This window comes from Penaeus monodon, chromosome 21 (genome assembly GCF_015228065.2).
Source record: "Penaeus monodon isolate SGIC_2016 chromosome 21, NSTDA_Pmon_1, whole genome shotgun sequence".
NCBI lineage: Eukaryota > Metazoa > Arthropoda > Malacostraca > Decapoda > Penaeidae > Penaeus > Penaeus monodon.
In genome coordinates, this window is record NC_051406.1 from 38,435,486 (window position 1) to 38,437,496 (window position 2,011).

Genomic DNA, 2,011 nt, shown 5'->3' on the forward strand with positions numbered 1-2,011 from the left:
ACATGAAGTTCCCTCAGACTTTTTTAAGTAGACCCATATGAAGAGATTGGTTGATGTACAGTGTTTCTGGATCAAAAACATTTGTTACATTCCAAAACCAAGAGCAGGAATTGTATTGCAGTTTTATTTGCTGACGTATCCTAGAATAAAATCATTTCTGTTCTGAATAGGAAGTAATCACAATCAGTATGATAGATACATTTTTTTATTATCATTTTGAAGGAAACTATAGAGAGGTTAAACAAGCAAAGCATGTGCTGATGCCCATCTTATTACAGAGATCACTTTTCTTTATTTTTAAGGAGTTAATGAAAGCTCATTTGAATAGGAAGTATATGGGTGTGTTTCTTTAGTAATGAATTTTAAACTAATATCATTTGTACACATTTGCAACAGTATATGCTAACCTTCTTTTGCTTATTACTAGATTGATATACAACTCTTTTTATATTACTATGAGATATTATAAGGCTTTTAAGTCAGGACAGTTTTATGAGCAAACAAAATATTCAGATTTACTTCATGATCAACAATAATTATCAATAATTCTGTTTAGTCCAGAAGAAAGGAAACTGTATATAATTTAGTTAAAGATATTTTTATTATTTGGAGGGATTTACATTTTTTACATTCTTGATTTTTATTTTATGGATGTTCTGAACTTTCGTATCTTTAACATCAGGTCTTAGTGTTGTCTTCTCTAGAGGTGGCAATGCAATAAAACTATTTACTTGGATAGAGGTCAGCCAAAATTGAGACTTTTTTTTTCTTTGGCAGGGAGAAAAAGAAGAAATTGACTAGCCTGGCAACCTTGAGGAAGAAGCTGATTCGTCGGCGTCGGTCGTCCAAGTCATGCGACCATGCGCGGGTGATCAGAGAGCTGGTGAGCGATTGGACTGTACAGGAGGTGACGGCACTGTGGGAGGAGTATGAAGCAAGTGCAGCTCTTAAGGATCTTACCGTGCAGGTAATCTTTCAGAAACATCTTTTTGTATTGTTCTTCTATTTAATGATAAATTTAGGAGAACATTTTTTCTTAAGGCATATTTGTGCATATAAAACTATTGAAAATCTGCCTAACCACACTCAGATTTGAACCTGAGACAGGAGTCATAGCTTCTTGGATTTGTGTTCAGTAATGCGTTGCTCATGGCATTTTGACATAGATTTGTTTCCATATGTCATATTCATTGCTGTAGCAGACTAATTTGTGATTATCCACTCAAAGGAGATGAATTCATACATTATTTCTGATGTTCAGCTCTTTAGTGAGAAGTAAAGTGTGTATGGTGTCATGGATATGTATAGTTGCAAATACTTGTTGTGATAATGCTGTATATCATACTTTTATATTGTTATTGCAATAGAGATGCGGTTTTCTCTTAACAAAATATTTATTGTGAATAGCCATTCCTCTTTCACAAATAATTACATGCTTTATATAGACTTCATTGTAGCAAAGTACAGTTACCATTAGCTCAGCATCGTAAGTTGCATTTTCAGAGACAATACATTCTATGAAGACATTTCTCTTTGTGCAGTCCTACAATTTAACAAGTGATACCTGAAATTAGAGCTGTGGTGATTAATTTGTAGATTTTGAATTTAGACTAAATGATATTGTGGGCTTTTTTAAAATTTTTACTGCCATGTATGTTTTTTATTTGATTGAAGTTGTTGCCATTATAATTTTTGTTGTATGGAGCACTAATGAGTTTATATAAAAAACAGGCACTTACCATTGAAGAAAATAATAATTATAATATGCTTTTTTTCTGTTGTAATTTCATATGTATATATTTTGTTTTGCTATTATTGTAATTTTTTATATTTTATTATTATTTATTGAATTAGAATAAGTGATTTTATAACTGACTTCAAGTCTCTTTTTTGGTGTTACTATCAGATGAGTATAGAGTTTGCCTGGAAAGGTCATGGTTTGTGTTCCTTTTTTTATTTGTACGGTTTTTCTATATCAGCTTTAAAGAGTTGTTTTTTTTTTGTATGTCAT

The 2,011-nt window shown here is 31.5% G+C and overlaps 1 protein-coding gene across 4 annotated transcripts in view; it reads left to right on the forward strand.

Moving 5' to 3' along the window:
- The window catches only part of LOC119586468 (BTB/POZ domain-containing protein 7-like), a 32,378-nt gene that overhangs the window by 22,085 nt on the left and 8,282 nt on the right, over positions 1-2,011 (forward strand). For all 4 annotated transcript variants that reach the window (XM_037935202.1, XM_037935204.1, XM_037935203.1 and 1 more), the window contains one exon: positions 778-967. In XM_037935202.1, the coding sequence (XP_037791130.1) occupies positions 778-967 (190 nt within the window). The remainder of the gene's footprint in view (positions 1-777; positions 968-2,011) is intronic.